The sequence below is a fragment of the Dipodomys spectabilis genome, unplaced genomic scaffold (genome assembly GCF_019054845.1).
Source record: "Dipodomys spectabilis isolate Male_0828 unplaced genomic scaffold, ASM1905484v1 ptg000001l, whole genome shotgun sequence".
NCBI classification, from domain to species: Eukaryota; Metazoa; Chordata; class Mammalia; order Rodentia; family Heteromyidae; genus Dipodomys; species Dipodomys spectabilis.
Window position 1 is genome coordinate 24,698,840 of NW_024870678.1, and position 18,414 is coordinate 24,717,253.

At 40.7% G+C, this 18,414-nt stretch overlaps 1 protein-coding gene across 1 annotated transcript in view; it reads left to right on the top strand.

Annotated features, from left to right (window-relative positions):
• The window catches only part of Heca (hdc homolog, cell cycle regulator), a 45,635-nt gene that overhangs the window by 19,550 nt on the left and 7,671 nt on the right, over positions 1 to 18,414 (top strand). Inside the window, exon 2 of the mRNA XM_042699484.1 lies at positions 10,848 to 11,888. Within this exon, the coding sequence (XP_042555418.1) occupies positions 10,848 to 11,888 (1,041 nt within the window). The remainder of the gene's footprint in view (positions 1 to 10,847; positions 11,889 to 18,414) is intronic.

Below are 18,414 nucleotides of genomic sequence, written 5' to 3' on the forward strand. Positions count from 1 at the left end.
TGAGATGGTTTAACAGCTATCTAAATAGTTATGTGTAGATAATCATGCATACACATGTGCACTTGACATCTACTTAATCTGGAGTCCTATTCTTCCTTGACTGTAATGTAATCTGATTGCCAGAGCTGGCCCTGCCTTTCCCATAGTAATGCGTATGGTTGTTAGGGTGCTGTTTAATATTTAGTTATTTAGTATCTTCAAGCACTAAATCTCCATGCAAGAAAAAATGTAGTCTGCCAATTGATTTTTCTAGTGCAGTGTGATAATATTACATGGAAGTTGTACTACATAAATTAAGTCAGTCATGGGGCTTGAACTCTGGGCCTGGGCGCTGTCCCTGAACTCTTCAGCTCAAGGCTAGTGCTATACTACTTGAGCCACAGCACCACTTCTGGTTCTCTGGTGGTTTTATTGGAGATAAGAGTCTCATGGACTTTCCTGCTTGGGCTGGCTTTGAACTGTGATCCTCAGATTTCAACCTCTAGAATAGCTAGGATTACAGGCGTGAGCCACGAGCACCTGGCTTATTTTATATTTTCAAAGCTGTAAGGTTGCTGAGTTACAAAAATGCTTTTTTTCCTCAATGACTTTAATTTTCTTCTTTTTAAAAAATATATATTGTTTTTATAAAGGTAATGTAAAGAGTGGTTAGTTATATAAGTCAGGTAATGATTACATTTCTTTGTGAACAGTGTCATCCCTTCTCTTGCTTTCTCCCAGTTTTTCCCATAGAGACAAATATCTACTAACTTTTGGCAGGGTTACGTGAATTGTGCTTTTCTTTATGGTGATGTAGGATGTGAATTCAGAACCTTGTGCTTGCTAGCGAGATGCTTTTAACACTTGAGCCATGCTTTCAACCTTTTTTTCACTGATTATTTTTGAGAGCATGTGCCTGGATTGGGATCCTATCTGTATCAGGGGTGACAGATGCACACTCCCACACCCATCTTCTTCTTCTGTTGGAATCTTGTGGACTTTTCTGGTCTAGCTGGCCTAGAACTTTAGTCCTCTTGACCTCCTATGTGGTTAGAATGACAGGCATAAGCTATTGTATCCAATTATTGGCTTAAAAGAAGTCATGTGTAGGGGCTGGGAAGTTGGCTCAGTGGTAGAGCGCTTGCCTTGCATGCCTGAGGCCCTGGGTTCAATTCCTCAGCACCACATAAGCAAAAAGAAAAAAAAGCCGGAAGTGGTGCTGTGGCTCAAGTGGTAGAGTGCTAGCCTTGAGCTGAAGAGCTGAGGGACAGTGCCCAGGCCCAGAGTTCAGGCCCCACGACCGGACCCCCCCCCCAAAAAAAAAAAAAAGAATTCTTTTCTTTTGGTCTGGGCTAGCCTTGAACTCTTGTCAATTTCAGCCTTCCATGAACCTAGGATTACAGGTGTGAGTCACCAGAAGGAGCCCAGCTTGTGTGAATTCTAGTTGATAGAACATCTTAAAAGATTTTGGTGACATTTGTGTTACCATTTTGACATTGACTTCTATAATTTAGAAGTCTTACAGTTTTCAAAATATCAAGTAAATAATACGAGTGCTGATAACCACTGAGAAAATCAGTAACTTTGGAAGAAAAATTAGCTGTGATAAGATACTATGACACATCCCACTGTTAATTCATGAGATCAAACTGAGAAGTACTACAGATAAAACTGATACAATTAAAAAATACCAGCCGATGACAGTGGCTCATGGCTGTAATCCCAACTATTCAAGAGACTGAGATCTGAGAATGGCAGTTCAAAGCCAACCTGGGCAAGAAACTACTCAGAAAAAGCCGATTGTAGTGTTGTGGCTCAGGGATAGAGAGCTAGCCTTGACCACAAAGAGGCTTAGGGACAGTGCTCAGGCCCTGAGTGTAAGCCCCAGGATTGGGGGGAGGGGAAAATCCCACAAAGCACAAATATAACAGTGACTAGAGATTTATATGTTTTGAAGATGTATCCTACTCCCTGACTATGGGATTATCAGTCATAAATTACAACAGTTCTTCAGGACCACATTTCATGAGTAAAATGAAGTTATGCATTATGAAGCTGTTTCCTCAGGCTTGGGAAACAGGGCTTATGTTGGAAAAGACACATGACAAGGTACTTGTTACTTGTGTAATACTGAGAAAAGCATCTTAAAGAAGAAAATTTAAAAGTCACTTTTCCTTGTAATTCTTTAAAACTAATAAGCAAACTGATGCTTGCCATCCTACTTTATTTGTGTGGTGAAGGAACATGTTAAGCAAAATCCACATGAGAAATTAAGCCTAACAGAAGAGTAAGTTGTGAGAACAAGCAAGGTAGTGGCAGCATATGGTCACCAAGAGCTGTGGAGAGAGATGATATGGATTGACTTTCTTTGATGAATCAAGTACCTGTGTAGTCCTGGGGGAATGTGGAAGGGATCTGAGGCTGGGAGCCTCTCCCAAGTGAGAGAGAGGGTGTGTGTTTGGTAGAAGGGGACCGTGGGAAGGGGTTAGTGCTTGTCTTAGTTTGTTCATTTCCTTGATATAACTTTGTTCTGAACTCATTTAAAGTCCTTTGACTTTTATATCAAGTGAAGTAAAGTGATAGTGGCTTTTAATAATAGTTGCTTATAGTTAAATCTACTCTAACAGCTTATTTATTTCTTATAGCATCCCTTTGAGATAGACATTATTATTTTCACCAGTTCATATGTAAAACAAAAGAAGGGCATAGGGAGGTTTAATGATTTGCCCAAGGTCTGGAAGCTAAGTTGCAAAGCTGACTCATTCAAGCAGGCTGGCTCCCACACTCTGGAGCTAGAGGACAATTGTTAGGAACTTCGTGCTCAGAGAAGGACTACTTTGCCAAGGAGCTATTCAGAAACCCTGAAGTGTGCATTTGGTACGTGGGTACAGAAGGCAGGCAGCATAGCTGATGTTCAGTGTGAGGAAGTGAGGGCGATGGAGAAAGCCTGGCCTGAGTCTTTAAGATCTGGTTTGCGCTCTCTGCCTGACCCATTGTCTAGGCTGCATGTGTCCAGGGGTTATCTCTGCCTTCCCTTCTCCATCCTCCAGCATTACAGTCACCCCAAATACCATGCACGTGTGGGTCATTCTCTCCTCAACAAAAACATTTTTTAGGCACCTAATAAGATTTAGTTGTGCGTTTATGCGATGAGTAAAACCAAAGCTTTGTCTGGATAGCCTGTATGACTTCAGAAGACCCTTCTTACCCTTCTGCCCAGCCCAGCTTTCCACCTGCCTTGGGGTACTTGCAATTATTTTGAGAGGTGAAAAAACTTGATTTCGCAGTTAAGAACCTGAAAATGGCAGCATGTGGTTTATGAGACCCTTCAAGAACTGTGGATGAGTTTTTCAAGAGTTTTGGGCTTAGTGTGGAATAGTGTGACTCCTGCCAGACCCTTGCCTTTTAATAGGCAAGGCATGTGGAGAGTTGAAGTGGGGGCAGGGTACAGGATGCAGTGCCGAGGCTGAAGAGATAAAAGACATTTGCCAAGTGACCTTGGCCTTATTACCCTGTTGCATAAACTTGAAACTCCTAGAGATTTTTGCCCAGAATGATATAAACCTTGTTTATTTTCACTTGAGCAGGAACAAATGCAAGTTGGGTATGGACTGCTTGATAATAAACTTGTAAAAACAGATCTAAGAGGGTTTATACATGTTTTTATGCAATGCTATGTGAAAGAATACTTTCCATGTTGCTTTTTAGGTTATTATCCCTGTTTAGACTGATGTTCCAGGAGACATTTTGTGATACATACCTTCACTGAATGTAAGATGTCCTTTTCACCTCCCACTACAGTTTAGACGTATTAGGTCAGTCTGTATTCATACCTTTGTGGGACTGTTATTCTTAAGCATTAGGGATTTGATTAATTTTAGCTTTTGAGAAGCTGTCAGATATTCTTGTAACATCTAATTTGTTACAGGTCTGATTTTTGAATGCTGCCATTTGTTGTTTACTAATACTTTCTTACATATTTCGGTTAATTGTAAGTTTTAGGAAATTTTAAAAAAATGGAAAAAAGGCAAGACATTTACTTAATTTCTAAGAAATTCTGTACATTCAGAACATTTGAAAAGGTAGGAAATATAATAGGTCAATTTGCATTTAATTGGGGAGCCAAATGCACCTGTTTAAAGTTTTAGTAGACATAGCAGAGAAGAGTGAACACTTTTTTTTATGAAACTTCATAGTTTAAAAGGTTTCCACATACACTGACCAGCCAGTCAGCAGCAGACCTGGCAGGGGGAGGCTGCGGGAAGGAACTGTCAGAAGTCCCAGTGCTGTTCCCAAGGCTCACCCTCTGTATTCCTAATCATGGTATTCCTGACTCACCTGCCTCCCTGGCAGCCTCACCCTTAACTGGAGGTTTGTCATCGGGGAGGTGTCTGTTGCCCACATTATTCAGTATTAAATAAGGTCTTGGCTTCCCATTTGTTTTTGAGACCTAATCACAAAACAACATAAAAAAGACAGTGTTTCACATCTGTAATCCTGGCTACTCAGGAGGCTGAGATCTGAGGATCATGGTTCAAAGCCAGCCTGGGCAGAAAAGTTTCTGTGAGACACTACTCAAAAATCAGAAGTGGTGCTGTGGCTCAAAGTGGTAGAGTGCTAGCTAGCCTTGAGTAAAAGAGCTCAGGGACGGTGCCCAGGCGCTGAGTTCAAGCCCCCAAAACCCTCTCCCTCCCCCTCCCCCCCCAAAAAAGCTGATATATAAACAAGCAGAGCTGGTAAGTTAGAATAGGGCTTGTTATTAGTCAGCTTTTCAATGAAATGTCTGAGACAGGCTACTAATGAAGAAAAAGTGGCAAAGTGGTTTGTTTAGCTCACAGGTGTGGAAGTTCAAGGGTATGATGTGGGCACCGTGCCTTCATAAGCTCAGTTGAAGAGATAGCCTTCTTGGCGGTGTCATGTTGTGTAAGATGGCAATGGCAGGAGCACACGTAGAAGCAAGTGATTGTGTCCACAGTCAAATTGTTACCCTACACTTAAGGCATTTCTGGCAAACTTTTTTCCATGAAAGATTGCAGATAAAATTGAGAGAGCAATGCAGGGTTATGCTTTTGTAAGAGCTCTTCTATGTAACCAGTACTCCTCTTCCAACACAGAACCTTCATATCCAAGGACTTCCCATTAGACCCCACTTCTTTTATACCATTCCCACTACCACATATGAACTTTTCCAGGGCACTCAATCATGTCCACACCGTAGCAGGCCCTTTCAGTGTAGAATAGAAAGCAGGTGGGAATGGTTGTAATGGTTTTAGACAATGACTAGGGTGCGTTTCCTATGTTCCATGCATGTACTTCTTTTAGATTTCTTGGCACAATCTTCCCAGCTCCAAAGATCTTGTAAATCCATTAAAGGATGCTTGCTGCTTTTAAAAAAGATATAAATAGAATTTTTTAGTCTATTTTAGTCTGTGTATGTGTATGTATGTGTATGTATGTATGTATGTATGTATGTATGTATAACTACTTCCAGATAATAAAATAATTAAAAAGTGTCAAGGACAGTCATCCTTTAAATTAATGCTTAGTTAATGCATCTCGGTTATTGTTACTACATTTCAGACTTGTTCTCTTCAAGGTCATTCCTCTGAAGAATTGCAGATTAAAAAAAAACCCTGAACTTTGTTTAATTTGCTAATTAACATTTTAAAGGACACTAAAAGTCACAGTTCAGGTGACTGCAGTTAATTTTGTCAGCATTTCAAACCACTCTTCCACTTTTCTCTGTTTCAATTTGTTCAAATCACTTTCTAGAATTATAGCTCTTTTCCTTCCTCTGTTCTTGTCATGTGGGACTTTTATATGTCAGTTTCTTTAATACAGCTTTATTTGCCCTCCATCCCATTTGTACAAGGCTTGTGCCAAGCCATGCTAGGAACACAAAGATAATTAAGAAGCAACCTCTATAGTCATCACTTGGCAGGAGCACAATGATGACCTCTGCTTAAGATTCAGACTGTCCCTACTTTGGGAAGTCAGGAGGAAGGGGAGAGAGAGCCCTCATGTAGTTGGTGCCTCAATGTGGGCTTGGAAGGAGCAAATTTAATAATGCTTGGCTTTGTGTATATGGTATGTTGTTTGTGCTGATACTAGAGCTTGATTGAGCTCAGGACCTGGTTTCTCTCCTTTAGCTTTCTTTTTTGTTGTCATTGTTGGTGGTGGTCATAGGGCTTAAACTCAAGGCCTGGGTGCTGTCCCTGATCTCTTTTTGCTCAAGGCTAGCACTCTACAACCACAGCACCACTTTCAGTTTTCTGGTGGTTAATTGGAGATATGAGTATCACAGGGGTTTTTCTGCCTGGGTAGCTTTGAACTGATATTCTCAGATCTTAGCCCCCTGAGTAGGTAGGATTATAGGTGTGAGCCATCTAGGCCCGGCTTTCCTTTAGATTTCTTATTCAAGAATGGTACTCTACCACTTGAACTACAGCTCCACTTCCACATTTTTGTTGGTTAGTTGGGGATATAGCGTCTCATGGACTTTCCTGCCCAAGCTGGCTTTGAACCTTGATCTTCTGATCTCAGCTTCCTGAGTGGGTTTTCCCTCCCAGCATGATAACAACCATGTAAGGTATGTTCTACTACCTACATTTTATACATAAAAACTTGATATGAAGCCTGGTGCCAGTGGCTCATGCCTGTAATCCTAGCTATTCAGGAGGCTGAGATCTGAGGGTCGAGGTTCAATGCCAGCCCAGGCAGGAAAGTCTGTGAGACTCTTATCTCCAATAAACCACTAGGGGGAAAAAACAACAATTGGAAGTGGCACTGTGGCTCAAGTGGTAGAGTGGTCACCTCAAGCTGAAGAGCTGAGGGACAGTGTCCAGGCCCAGAGTTCAAGCCCCATGACCAACAAAAAACAAAACAAAACTTGACATGAATGGAAGTGATTATCCCAGGGAATATAGTTCATAAATGATACTGGAACCGATATGTAGGCAGTCCTGTTGCAATTAATACTGTAAATTTCTGTCTTGGACAAAACGAAGGATCAAGGACAAATGAAGATCAAGGGTTATGGACTTCTGCAGGTAGATCAGGAAGCCACAGTGATTGGATACACAGAGGCACACAAATTGGTTTAGTGATATTTTACCAAGGTTCTGGAAGCCCATACTAAAAGAGATAATTTTAACTCACAGTAGTCATGGCTAATATTTTCACAGGCTTTAAAAAGTCCCACCATCTGTGGTGATGCATTTGGTGGGATGTTGTAATGATTATTTGGTAGGCAGCAGTGAAGTCATGAACATTCTTGAATAGGCAAGCTATACTGGTTGTTCCCTTTCTTCAAGCTGTCCTGCGATTGTAGCATTTCTTTCCCCCATTTTTGAGCCTGCATAGGTCTCAGCTTTTGCTGTCTTCTGTCCTTTGCCCATTTTGTTTTCTTCATTTCAAGGTTACACTTCTGGAAATAGTTTTCTGGGCAGTCATCCGTCCATTTTCTACCTTTTCATCTTGCTACTTGTTCCTTACTGTTGGCCTCCCAACTTCTCTCCTCATCCTGCTGCCAGAACTGTCCTCATGAGGAGACAGTGCCTCTCCACTGCGCATTCTGCATGGGCTTTTCAGGCCTATTTTATCTAATAGTACTCAACTCCTCTTAGGAGGTATCTGGCAATGTCTGGAGACAGGTATAAAAGATGAGGGAGGCAGAACTACTGGCACCTATAGTAGAAGGCAGGGATGCAGCTTTTAAAGGTCTTATGAAACATAGGATAGCTCCCACAGTGGGAATTACTAGCTCTCAAAATGTTGATATTGAGGAGGTTGAGAAATCTTTTACCTGGTACTGTGGGGACATTATAGGTTTCCATTCTTAGAACTTTTCCCTGATTGACTTCACAAAGTTCTCTCTTGACTTGCCAGTGAATTCTTAGTTGCTCCCTTTGCAATCTCTATGAAGGACTTTCGTACTCCAGTTGTGATGCCAACTCTTGCTGCTCAGGATTCTTTTCCCAGTCTCTCATTTCTTATTTCTGCTCCTGCCCATGGTCCCCTTGGGTATCTCTTGGATTCCAGTGATGTATCTTGTGTGTCAGGGTGTCTGATTCTACATCTTTACTTTTGAGCTTCTGTCATGTTCATGTCTTTCTCCATATTGGTGTTACATGAGCACTTCCCTCCTCAGTAGGTCCAAGCAAGGGCAGCCGAAAGCTGTCTTTGTTTTTGTTTGTTTGTTTTGGTACCTGTTCTGGGGCTTGAACTCAGGGCCTAAGTGCTGTTCCTTAGCTTTGTTTCTCGAGACTAGTGCTTTTACCACTTGAGCTCTACTTCGACTTTGGTTTTTGTTTTTGTTTTTTTTTTGGTAGTTAGAGGTAAGATTCTTGTGGACTTTCTTGCCCAACTGGCTTTGAACCTCAAACGTCAGATCTCAGCCTGTTGAGTAGATAGGATTACTGATGTGAGCCACCGGGCATCAGCTCAAAAGTTGTCTTTTGTCCATACCTGCCCCTCCTGTATCAGTCCTGATGTATTTCATGCTCTGACAGTCATCAAAACAGCCCTGAGGCTGTGAGTCCTCCCTTGATGCCTCACATACTGCAGATGTCATCTGTGTTTCTGCACATAGCACATGGAACCCAGTAATTCCTAGTGAGGAGCAGTATTCAGAGGAGCCCCTTGAAAGTGTTATGGACTTTGGGTTGTCCTGGGAAAGTAGGGCTGGGCGGGGGGGGGGGGTAGGTAGTATAGGTGGGGATTGCACATATTAAGTGTTCAGAGTCTAGTGATGCTAACTTCTTGTAATGCACTGGCCAGTTGCACTACATGAAGAGTAAAGGAGTGAAAACTGTAATTTTTAGTTTCTACCTACAGAAGTGAAAAGAGATGCTGGTCCAGGAGATGCTTATTTGGGGAGTGGTAGGCGAAAGAGGGACGGTAGTGCACAGAAGTGTGGGGAGGAACTGAAGGGGAGTGATGAACTGGATTGGAAATTGTGGCCATGCAGGGAATGCCAGCTGGGGACACCTGTCGGTTGCTTGTTCTTTGTGCTGGCCTTCTCTTCCTGGGCCGGTGGTATTGAGTCTCCTTTCTCATCATAGCTCGAGTCTTCTCCATTCTCCTTGTACTGCCAGGCTCCTTGTTTCTTAGTTTGGACCTACTTTTGGCCAGTTTTCCATCTCTGGTTTAGAACTTCGGCACCTTCTACAAATGAAAGTATCTTAAGCTGTATTGTGAAGATCAGCTAATGAGAACAATAACATTAGTAAACCCTGTATGCCAAGTCCAGTGCTAAATTCTTTATAAGCACTTACTTAAACCTCACCAAAATCTCTATAAGGTAGACACTATAATTACAACTATAGTTGAGAAGTTCAAAATGAAATAACAGAACCAGTATGGTTTGCACAGCTAGTCTTCTAATGAAACCTGAACTTAAACTTATTTTCCCCCCTCATTAAAAAAATAGATTTTATTTTTTAGAATACTAGTAGGTTTTGCTTGACAAAATTTAAAGTTCCCATGTGCTGTCTACCCACACACATTCAAAATTTCCCCCACTGTCAACATTTTTTAGTGTGTATGTGTGTACATGTATTAGAATCAATGGGTCTATATACTGATATGTTATTACTAATTCTGTAATTAAAACTAAAGTTCATTACTGCTAATTGTACATTTTGTGGATTTTGACAAATATGCTTACCATTATTATATCACACAGATCAGCTTCATGGCCCTAAAAATTCTCTATACTCTACTTGTTTGTCCCTCTCTCTTTCTTCCTGGTAACCTGCTCTGTTTTCTTGTCTCTATCATGTGCTTTTTTTTTTTTTTTTTTTGTTGTTGTTGTTGTTGGTTTAACTCTAGGCCTAGGCACTGTCCCTGGGCTCTTCAGCTCAAGGCTGGCACTCTACCACTTTGAGCCACAGCCCCACATCCAGTTTTCTGGTGGTTAATTGGAGATAAGAGTCTCACAGATTTTCTTGCCTGGGCTTTCTTTGAACCGTGATCCTCAGATCTCCTTTTGAGTAGCTTAGGATTACAGGTGTGAGCCACTGGTGCCCGGCATCATCACATGCTTTTTGATACTTAAAACTAAAAATATAAAAAAAGTTCAAAGTCAAATGTTAGTTATCCTTGAGCAGTTAGAGGAATTCAGTGGAGGTGAGTCTTCATTTATCATGTTAACTTCTGAAGCATCATGATCTGCTTTGTGCCTCATGTTTTCTTTATTTCTGGGCACTTACCTGGCTGTTTGGCACTTGTATGTAGACATGTGCTTGAGATAGTATAGAATTGTCATTATTCTTGCTTTCTATCCTAGAAATTTGAGAGAAATTTATTTTTTCTTCACAACTCAGCAATGGAATTCTATGTAGATCAACAATTAATTTGACCAGATATCTCTGTCATTAGGTCATCAGACCACTCTGGAAGAGAATTAGTGCTGAGGCTGGTCTGTTTTCTAGTTTTTGTCTAGTATTCAAGACAGCTTAAAGCTGGTGATAAAGTGCCTCCAGAGCTCTTTTGGAGAGGCCACCAGAACTGATTGGTTAAATAGCTTCATATTAAATCTTGATTCCCTGGAGGAATCAAGAAACTCTGGGTGCCTCTCATTGCACCCACATCTTAGGAAAACCTCACCCCATGCGGTCTCAAGTACTGACACACAACTGCAATGTGAAGGATTCAGATATGTTTTTCATCAAATAACAAATATCAGAAAACATGTCTCCGTGGCACCGCAACATCTTTCTAAATTTGTCTGGTGTTTGCTCCAGTTGTGGTGTACCTTTGGCATGAGTGGACTAAAGCAGATGGCAGAATTGCTTTCTGGATTGGTATCCACTGGAGTTGTGGAGTCCTGTACTGAATCTCTCTGTTTCTTTTTGTGTCTCTCCCAGAAGCCCCCTGTGCCACGCCCCTGATCTGCAGCTTTGGGAGGCCTGTGGACCTGGAGAAGGACGACTACCAGAAGGTGGTGTGCAACAACGAGCACTGTCCTTACAGCACCTGGATGCACCTGCAGTGTTTCTATGAGTGGGAGAGCAGCATCCTGGCCCAGTTCAACTGCATCGGCCGCGCCCGCAGCTGGAATGAGAAGCAGTGCCGCCAGAACATGTGGACCAAGAAGGGCTACGACCTGGCTTTCCGCTTCTGCTCCTGCCGCTGTGGGCAGGGCCACTTAAAGAAAGACACAGACTGGTACCAGGTGAAGCGGATGCAGGATGAGAAAAAGAAGAAGTCTGGGTTGGAGAAGAACACAGGGAGGCCTCCAGGGGAGGCTGGAGAGGAGGCAAAAAAGTGCAGACCCCCGAACAAGCCCCAGAAAGGCCTGAACCATGACCTCCCCCGTCGGCATTCCATGGACCGGCAGAACTCCCAGGAGAAAGCAGTCAGTGCTGCAGCCTATGGTGCCCGTTCCCCTTGTGGCTCCCCTGGCCAGTCACCCCCAACTGGCTACTCCATCCTTTCTCCTGCCCACTTCAGTGGTCCTCGTTCCTCCAGATACCTTGGAGAATTCTTAAAAAATGCCATCCATCTTGAGCCTCACAAAAGGGCCATGGCTGGGGGCCATGTGTTCAGAAATGCCCACTTTGATTATAGTCCAGCTGGGTTATCTGTTCACAGGGGAGGACATTTTGACACTCCTGTACAGTTTCTGCGGCGGCTGGACCTCTCTGAGCTCCTCACTCATATCCCCAGGCATAAGCTGAACACTTTCCACGTGCGGATGGAAGATGATGCTCAAGTAGGCCAGGGAGAGGATCTGCGGAAGTTCATCCTCACGGCCCTCAGTGCCAGCCACCGAAACGTTGTAAACTGTGCTCTGTGCCACCGGACACTGCCTGTCTTTGAACAGTTCCCACTGGTGGATGGAACTCTGTTCTTAAGCCCCTCGAGACATGATGAGATCGAATATGATGTTCCTTGTCACCTTCAAGGTAGAGGTGTTGGTTCACCTTGCCTACTTTCTGTTTGTTAAAACCCCAAAGCAAATAAGATGGAATTGCTCTGTTTGGGTTTAGTTTAACTGATGTTATACTTTTGTTCTAGTCATGTGGTAGGTAATGTGAGTATTTCAGCTTCACCCAGGGAGGAAGTGGTGGTGGTTTTGGTACACTGCAGTCACTGTACCAAGTGCAGTTAGCCTCCTGGGTAATTTTATGTTTTCGTTCTACTTTGATTTGAAGAAAGAAGTACTGGTCTATAGTTCTTCATAATTGGGAAGACATTTGGAGAAGAAATTACATTATTCTCCTTGCTATAAAATAGTTCCTTTTGAATCCCAATTTAATAACCTGGAAAGCTTTGATCTATGTATACCCAGCAATGAGGGAAAGTGGGGAAAGAAGGGACAATGTGTTTTCAGATTAGTTGAGCTAATTTTGAAATTATGAAAGATGAAATTATACGGGTAACATCAAAAGGAAAATGGAGGATTAATAAAAACTCAGGAGTTAAAATTGATAGTTTATGTAAAGATTCTAATTCTGGATAAGAATTCCACTGAACAGAAAAGGGGCTTAGATGTATGTATTAGCCAGAATACAGATGGATAGAGAATATGAAACAGTTAGTTTTGTGATTCTAAGAAAATTACTCTACTGAAAAGTCTCTTTTCTTACCAGCTTGCTAGTGTCCATCATTCATTATTCTTCTTTGTCTTTGGGATGACCTTAGAAAATTCAGAGTCCAGGAAGCAATAAAACAACCTGTCCTTCCCTCTGTACAGTATTTTTACAATAAAGATATATTATTAAAATGAAAAAAAAAACAAAAAAAACAACCTGTCCTACAAAAAAAACAAAAAGCCAAAAACCCCTAAACAATTCAGAAGTTATCTTGGCTTAGAGCATTGGGGAAACTTGAGCACGTTTCAGTTGTAAGTCTAATGATAGGGTTAGTACAAGTGTGAACTATGTCTATTCTTATGAAACTACTGAATTTCCACAAAGATGAAATGCATCATGTATAATATATTCATGACTTTAAATGTATGCTAAGAAAAATAATCCTGGCACAGGTGGCTTACACCTGTAATTCTAGCTACTCTAGCTACTCAGGAGCCCAAAATCTGAGTACTGAGGTTCAAACTCGGCCTGGACAGGAAAGTCCATGAGACTCTTCTTTCCAGTTAATCAACAGAAAACTGGAAGTGGCACTGTGGCTCAAAGTGGTAGCATGCTCGCCTTGAGCAAAATAACTCAGAGACAGTGCCCAGGCCTTGAGTTCAAGCTCTATGACCGACCCCCCAAATAAAACTCTAGGTCTCCAACCCCAGGGATAAACAATGATTTTTCATTTTTTTTGAAGTTTGATATTTTATTTCTATTTCTTACCATCTTAAGTACTTATACAAAGGAGGTATCATTTAACAAAGCAGTTTATGAATACAGTGCATCTCAGTCAGTGTCATCCCGACCTCATTCTCACCCCACTTTGACTCACCCTTCCCCTTCTTTTAAGGTATATACAATGAGTTTTGACTGCTTTCTCCCTGTCACTCCCTGTTATCTTTATTCTCCAATTTCAGATGTTATCTGTGGACTTGTTTTCAACATGAGATGACTACATATCCTCCTTTCTGTATATTACAATGATTAGTTAAATCCTTAATGTTTTTAGTGTTGAAACAAGACATATGGGTATATTTCCTATTATAGAGACAGTAAATTCAAAGATAACTGGAATTTCTTGCCAGGTGCCAGTGGCTCATGCTTGTAATCTTAGCTACTCAAAAGACTGTCATCTAGAGGATCACACTTGTGGCAGAAGAGGCCACTTTATTCAGAAGAGTCTACAAGACTTTGCTGTTCTCCAACTTTTTATTCCTCTCCTTATTTCCTTCCTCCTTGAAGGTTTAATTTATCTCTCCTTTTTCTCTTTCTTTCCTTCTCTTTCTCTTGGGTATGTTTTGAGATAGGAGTTTTACTGAGTTTTAGCTGAGTCCAGCCTGGAACTTGCTTGGTAGCCCAGGTTGGCCTTGAATTTATAGTGGTCCTTTCTCTTGCTCCCAAGTGCTGAAATTACAGGTGTTGCACTGCCATGCTCAGCTAATTTTTCTCTATATCTCTGGTATTCTACAATCCCACCAAAATACTGTCCTTTCCTTCTACCTTCCCTCTACTCACCATGCTCTATACTGTCTTAGTGTCTTCACTCCAGAATCTTAGGATCTTGACTTTGGAGAAATTTTCTTTTATATTTCTTTGATAATTTTCTCCTTTTATTTATACTTTTAAAAAACAACTCATATTAATAAAATATCCAATCTCTTAGATGATGATGATGATGTTGATGATGAATATGATTACTATTATTTTAGTTTTGGTACCTCTCCTGGGGCTTGAACTCAGGCTTGGGCAGTCCCTAAGTTTGTTTGCTTGTTTCCCTCAAAGGCTATTGTTTTACTACTTGAGCCACAGCTCTACTTCAGACTGTTGTAGTACTTAATTGGAGATAAGATCTCACAGATTTTTCTGCCTGGGCTGGGTTTGAACCTCCTTCAGATATGAGTAGCTAGGGTTATAGGCATAAGCCACCAGCGCCTGGCTGATTTTTTTTTTTTTTTTCATGGAAGGGGGAATCCTTTTCTTTTTCCCTTCCAAGTGTGTTGTCTGTGTCTATATTATGCTTTCTGGAAGATTTCATTGGCTTCTGTTTTTGTATTTTTAAATTTCAAGAACTCTTAAATAACACCCTTATTATTGGAGATAATGTCTGTTGTCTTTCAGAGCTGAAGCTGAAGGGAATAGGTTTTTTATGTTGTTTCTTGGTTTTTTTTGAGAGTGCTACCTAACTCCTTAGGTCAGTTAGTCTTTGTTACAAAGCTGATTACTCTGAAAGTTAGCAATTAGGGATTTCTTACAGTTCTTTGTCTTGGTGGTTAGCACGGCCTCTCAGATGCATCTCACTGTTTACAGACTAGGTAGCATTGGGCCTCAGGCGGGATGAGTCATCTGTGGTCTTTGTAGTGTTTCATCTTCCAGCAGGCTATTTTGGGCTTTTAAAGATTTTTTATTAATTGATACAGAATGATCATACATCTCTTAAGGGGTACAATGTAATGTTTTGACATATACATACACTGTATAATGAACAGATCAGGATATTTAGGGTATCAGTTATCTCACAGTCTTATTATTTCTTTTGTAGCTTTTTTTCCCCCCCAGGGCTGAGGACCGAACCCAGGGCCTTGCGCACTCCTGGCGGCGCCCTTCTGCTGGGCTAAACCCCCAGCCCCTCTTATTATTTCTTGAGGCAAGAACATTCAAATCTTCTTTTCTAGTTATTTTGAAAAATATAATACAATATTGTTAGCTATAGTTATTTAATGTACAAGAGCATACAAGAACTTGTTCATCCTATCTGATATTTTTACCTCACCCCTCTACCCTTCCCAGCCTTAGCTAACCAAATTCTTCTCTACACAGCTGTGAGATGTATAGAGGTTTTTGTATAACAAGAACTCCACAGCTGAGTGACGTTCTGCGATACTTGTCTTACTGTGCCTTGCTTATCTCACTTCACATAATGTACTCCGGTTCCATCATGTTGCCACAAATGACAGAACTTCATCATTTTATGTCTGAATAGTGTTTTATTGTAAACGTACCATGTTTTCTTAAATCTATCTGTTGATGGACACTTAGGTTGAATCCATGTTTTGGCTACTGTGAATAACTCAGTGAAAATGAGAGTGCAGATATCTCTTTGACATATTGATTTCATTTCATTTAGCTGCATATCCAGTAATGTGATTGCTGGATTGTAAGCTAATTCTGATTTTAATGCTTTATACGAAGTATCAACTGTTAGGTATATTACCTAATATTGTATATTACCTAATACTGTTTTCCATAAGGACTATTATAATTAATATCTTCCCAACAGTATGAGGCTTGTTTATATATATCATGAAGGTTAGGCAAGGTAGGGAGACACACACTGGTTAATGAATAGAGGGTTCCAGGTACCTCATTGAAGGTTGAGTTTGTGGGGGTTATTTTTCCCTATTCTTTATCGTGTTTGCTGGTAGTGTTACAGGGAAATGGGTGAAAACACTATTTAAAAACTTGACCATTCTTTGTGAAGACAAATTGATGATACATAGACTAGTGTATGTGAGAGTTGCAGTTTCCTATTTATGATGGACAAATTCTTTTGATGCAATCCATTTATCAGTCGATCAAACTTAAGGATTTTGTATAGGTGTTGAGTAATACCAGTTTTTACTTCTGTCATAAGTATATTATCTCAGGACATAAGATGCTTTTATAAAATGTAGCTAATTTTGCCACACCAAAGGCTGCATATAGCACCACATGTAGAATTAGTAGCATGTAAGTATTAATTGAAACATTGTAAAATTTTCAAGGAAAAAAGGGCTGTATAGACTTGTTAGTCTTAGGTGGCAATGGGAAGGCAGATATTAAGAGGTTGTCTGGGTTTGAAAAGCAGAGTCTGGCCACAAACAGGTATTTTTTTTTGTTAATGGATTGTGCAGTGGGAGCAAAGGAATGGTGGTTAAAAGAAAAAAGATAGGTCATGATAGGAGGTACGGAGGGAACCATTTGGTTAGAGATGTTCTTCATTGGGAAATGCGTAGACAAGGTAGGAAGAGGATCGTGGGATCCTTTCAGGCTATAGTTAAGAGCTTTGCAAGGTGTTTTATGAATAGAAATTTAAAGTATTGAACATTACCTTTTACATTTTTTTTTTTTGAGGTACTGGTGTTTCAACTTGGCTTCATACTTGCTAAGCAGGCAGTGTACTTCCTGGGGCTTGAACTCAGGGTATGAGTGCTATCTCTGAGATTTTGTGTTCAAGGCTAGCATTCTACCACTTGAGCCACAGCTCCAGTTCTTGCTTTTTGTGGTTGATTGGAGATAAGAGTCTTATGGATTTTCTTGTGTGAGTTGGCTACAAAACTGCAATCCTCAGATCTCACCCTCCTGAATAGCTAGGATTACAAGCATGAACATCTGGTGTCTGGCAAGACAGTGGTTTTTATTGTTGCATCTCAGATAGGTCTCCGTGATCAACAGCTAGCTTATATAAATCATTTCTTTCTTTTGTATCCTCTAAACTATTCATCTCCAATAGAAAAACCACATTCCAGGCCACAGGATTCCACAGTTTACAGTTGATTATATGTTGCTGAAATACTTGCTGTTATCACAGTAAACCTTGTAGATTATTATTCCCTTGCCTTTTCCTTTGACACCCCTCTCTACAGCCTTTAGCCCCTATTTTCTACTCAAAAAATGTTTTGTTTGGTTGTAATGATTTATTAAGATTGGTCTAATTGGAACAGTCTCTCTGGGCTTTCCACTCAGTATCACATGTGATAATCTCTTAGGAATCAGCTTTTGTTTGAACTCACAAACAAAACTGTGTCCTAGGATTTAGAAATACATTATTCTCTTAGGACAGTGTATAATTCTAATTAAAAGCAAATCCAGAGCCTTAGTCTGGGCCAAGCCTTCCTAGGTATTTACCTGTAAGTAAAGAACACAGATAGACTTAAGTATGTCTGGACTTTGCTACTTAGTGTCTATGTGAACCTTGAACAAATTGCTCAAACTCTCTGAACTTCACTCAGTTCCTCTTGTCCAAAGTAGCAAGAAAGGCCTGTTTTGTACTGTTGCAACTAGAGGGAAATGAAATGACTCAGTGCTTACAGCACAGTTCAAACCCTTGGTAAACACATGGTAAACGTTACTTATTGTCTTCATCATCATGGCAATTATCAACATCTGACTTCTGTGTCTGGCCTTGTCTTCCCAGCCTGCAGCATCCTGTGCAATACTGGATGTAGTGAACTTTAATGTGTAGACCTGGGAGGGAAACTGAAATGAGGTATTTTTCAGTAGCATATGAATGCTTGAACTGACTTCTTGACAGGCCCCTAGGCCACTCAGAGTAGATACAGCATGTGAGACCTTACTTTCAGTGTCCTAGAACAAAGATGGGTAGTTTTGCAAAAACCTCCTGTTACTCTCTATTTTTTGGCATAGAGGCTCCCAAGGTTAATGTTTATTTGAATATTAGGATATTGATACATCAATTTATCTGGTATACATTTAGGTGTACTCACCTCATTCCAGACATTATGATGGCCACTAAGTTTACAAGGATGAATAAAACATAGGTCCTGCATTAAGGAGAGTGAGAATCATGTGAACAAATACAATGAAAGGATTCCTTTAAAAGATGATTATGTGTCTTTCCACAGAATGGTGAAAACCTGCCATCTGACTTACTAGGCAGTAAGCAGCCTATTCTAAGTAAGCAACCACTGTTGAGTGTGTGTTCTGGCAACTGTTTTCAAGGCAGAGAGCTGTGGCTTCTACACATAGTGCAGGCAGACTCTAGGCATTCTAACTCCTGTTATTTGAACACTTAATCATTCCATATAAATTATGGGGACACCTTTCCTTTATAAGTATTGAGATCTTTATAAAT